This window comes from Tupaia chinensis, unplaced genomic scaffold, assembly GCF_000334495.1.
Source record: "Tupaia chinensis unplaced genomic scaffold, TupChi_1.0 Scaffold143651_1, whole genome shotgun sequence".
NCBI classification, from domain to species: Eukaryota; Metazoa; Chordata; class Mammalia; order Scandentia; family Tupaiidae; genus Tupaia; species Tupaia belangeri.
In genome coordinates this window covers 1,808,578-1,811,677 of record NW_006203500.1, presented here as the reverse complement: position 1 = coordinate 1,811,677, position 3,100 = coordinate 1,808,578, and the positions used below count along the sequence as shown (strand labels likewise).

Here is a 3,100-nt window from a genome sequence, read left to right as displayed (position 1 = left end):
TATGAAAAAAAAACTTTCAAAAAAAAAAAAAAAAAAAAAAAAACCCAAAAACAAAACCATGGAGCGTCCTCAGGGAGCCCGCGGTATCACCAGGAGGGAGGCCCAAGTCCGTCTGCAGAGCTGGCTGCGGGAGTCAGGCCGCCCGGACCGCTCTTGCCCTGCCAGCCCCTTCCATGACCAACCTCACTGTGGCTCCATGCTCCCACTGCCACTTCTGTGTCACCCAGTCCAGTTGCCAGCTCACTGCCCTCTTAGGGCCTCCCCCTCCTTCCTGCCTGTGTGCCTTTTGTCCCCAGGCTGGCCAGTCACATGCAGCCTGGCCACCCAACGAGTGGTGCTGCTCTGCCCTCTGTGCCATGAGGGCTGGCACTCTACAGCAGGTGCTCAGTGGCTGCGACCGAGGGGCACCAGTGCCAGGCAGGGTAGAGGGATTGGCGGGCACTGCACGTCTGAGCAGCTCCCTGGCCCAGAGCATGTCAGGTGGCACAATTTAGAGGGGGACAGTCCTGGGCTCCCTGGGAGTGCGCTTAGGTGAAGCAGGTGGACGGTGCAGCAATGTCTGAGAACTATAGTCCCGGGAGGGTCAACACAGACCTTTCCAAGGATCCGCCAACACTGGGGACTATAGGCCCTGGGGGGAACTGGACCCCAGAGGCCAGGGGAGAGCCCATGTCCCCTGATCTGAGGGGCAGCAGGCCTGGTCAGGTCCCCATGACTCACGTCCCTCCCCCAGAGCTCTGTGATTTTGCAGGGCCTGAGACACCTACATTTGAGGTCTGGCTTCCCACTGGGCAGGCCCCTGGACAGAGATGGGGCTAGGCCAGGTGAGCCTGGTGGGCTCTATGGAAAGGGGCCCCCTGGAGACATGGGTGCAAGGTGAGGGCCCTAGGGCACGTGCTCAGTTCGTTGCTCACTGGATATCTGCTGCATGCTGGGGCCTGCCTCTCGTGCCTGGAGGGTGCCGTGGCCCCAGGACCCCAGCCTTGAGCCCAGGGGAGACCCTCGAGCCCCAGATTCAGCCCTGTCAAGACGGAAGCTGTGGAGCACTGACCAGCGGATCTGTTCCAGTTGCTCCCACCTGTGAGGGACCAGGAGTCCTGTTTCTGGAGCGTGGTGGGCCTAGCAAGGCCAGCTCCGAGCACAGCACAGGCCTTACTGTACAGCTGCCTCGCACTGGGGCCAGCCTATAGCATAAGGGCAGTGACTGCCCAAGGACCAGCCCTGCCTGCTTCCGTGGGCCCTGCCGGTACCTGCTGAGTCACCCTGGCTTGCCCATCCCAGGGCTTTATTGTGACCGTGGTGGTGCAGGTCCACTCATCCTTCTTGACCTCGCACACGAGGGGTGAAGCCCAAGCTGCTGATGGGCCTCCCTTCCTCTGTCAATCCTGGTGCTGCCCCCGCTGCGGGGCCACGCTGGACCACCCCCCGCAGCCTCGCTTTCCTCCTGAAAACTCAGGCGTAATCATCTCCGCCCCCGAGGCCCGAAGTGCCGGCACAGGCTGGCCAGGGAGGGGCACTTTCCCGCACTGAAGATGTGAATGTGTTCAGAGCGGGGGGCTCTGTCCAGGCACATGTCTGATGCTCACGCTCTCCCCTTAGGACTCCGACATGCTCGCTTGTCACAATTACTGGCACTGGGCCTTATATCTGATTGAAAAGGTAAGCGCGTATTTGGACGGTACGAGGGGTGGATTTTGCTCGGTCTCGCTGTGCATGCGCGTTCCAGGAGCAGATGTCTGTGCCCGCCCGTTGCCGACCAGCTCCGCCGTCCTCAGAGCTTCCCAGTGTGAACTGCCTGAGGCTCCCCACCCCCACTGTGGGACTTGGGTGAAATTCGTGGAGACGATGTATTTATTTACTTTCAAAGTGTATTCTCTTATTTATTTCATTTATTTGGCACGGCATGTGCATTTGCCAGAGAGAAAAAGTAGGAGCGCAGCCCTCGGTGGGGATCCCACGCTGGTGGCCCTGCTAAGCCCGCTCTGCTCCAGAACGCAGACCTCGCCGCCAGGGCCGGCCTGCCCTTCCCTTCCCTTCCCTTCGTAGAAGGGACGACGAGTGCCAGCCCGGTGTTGGCCAGCGCTCGCCGCTCAGCCCCGCGGTCTGCCTGCCCAGGGGTTACTCACTGATTTCTCTCTCCAGGGGGAGTATGAGGCGGCGCTGAGCCTGTACGATAGCCACGTGAGTCCATCCACACCCGGTGTGCTTCACTGCAGGGGTTTGCCTTTAGGTCTCTAGTGGTTTTTAAGCCCGTCATATTGGCCTAGCCAGAAAGCGCAGCTGGAGCGAGCATGCCTCTCGTGTCGGAGCTCGGGCTTGGTTTTTGCCAGGAGGGCATGGTCTCTCCGCCCACAGTGGACATGCCAGTGGGCTGTGCTCATCCATGGGTGCCGTCACCTCCGCCGTCTCACGCCTTCTCCAGCCCCGTTAGGTCAGACACACATCACAGAGGAAGCACGTTCACACGTGACGCAGAGCGTCCACGCCTTCCCCGCTGCAACCCTGGGCCCAGTACTCTCCCACTCCCCAGCCCCCTCCTCCAGCCTGAAGTGCTCTTTTAAGAGGAAAATAAAGGCCCAACAGCCCCAGGGGCCCCAGTGAGGGCTTAGTGATCAAAGCCTGGGGCCATAGAGGGACTGGCGATTTGGGGATTTGAACACGAGGGACAGCGCACAGTGCCATTTCCCGGAAGCAATCCTTGTGGTGCTGTTGGAACTTCATAGTAAGAATGGAGGGCGACAGGCACTGTGTGGTCAGATATAGACCAGGGAGCCACAGGACAGAGCTGGATCAGAACCCAGGGGGAGGGGTGTGTGTGTCTGCCAGCGTGAGCTCTGGGGGGGGAGGGCAGATGCCAGACATGGCCCCCTCCCCTGGTCCATAGCACAGGGCTTCTCTGCACCCGTGCAGTGTGACCCTCAGTGGGTCCCGGTAGTGGAGGTGGTGCAGGTGTGTGGCGTGTGTGGGCACGTGGCGTGTGTGGGCACGTGGCGTGTGTGGGCACGTGGTGTATGTGGGCACGTGGCGTGTGGGTGCAGAGGGCTTGGTCTGTGCAGGCTCTGGACAGGCTGACCGTGGTGGGCCCTGCCACCCCCCCCCA

General features: G+C 61.1%; 1 protein-coding gene across 1 annotated transcript in view; it reads left to right on the top strand.

Annotated features, from left to right (window-relative positions):
• Positions 1–3,100, top strand: part of TTC38 (tetratricopeptide repeat domain 38) — a gene marked incomplete in the record, with an annotated part of 21,244 nt that overhangs the window by 10,909 nt on the left and 7,235 nt on the right. Inside the window, 2 exon segments of the mRNA XM_027766750.1 lie at positions 1,600–1,659; positions 2,143–2,181. Coding sequence (XP_027622551.1) covers positions 1,600–1,659; positions 2,143–2,181 — 99 coding nt within the window.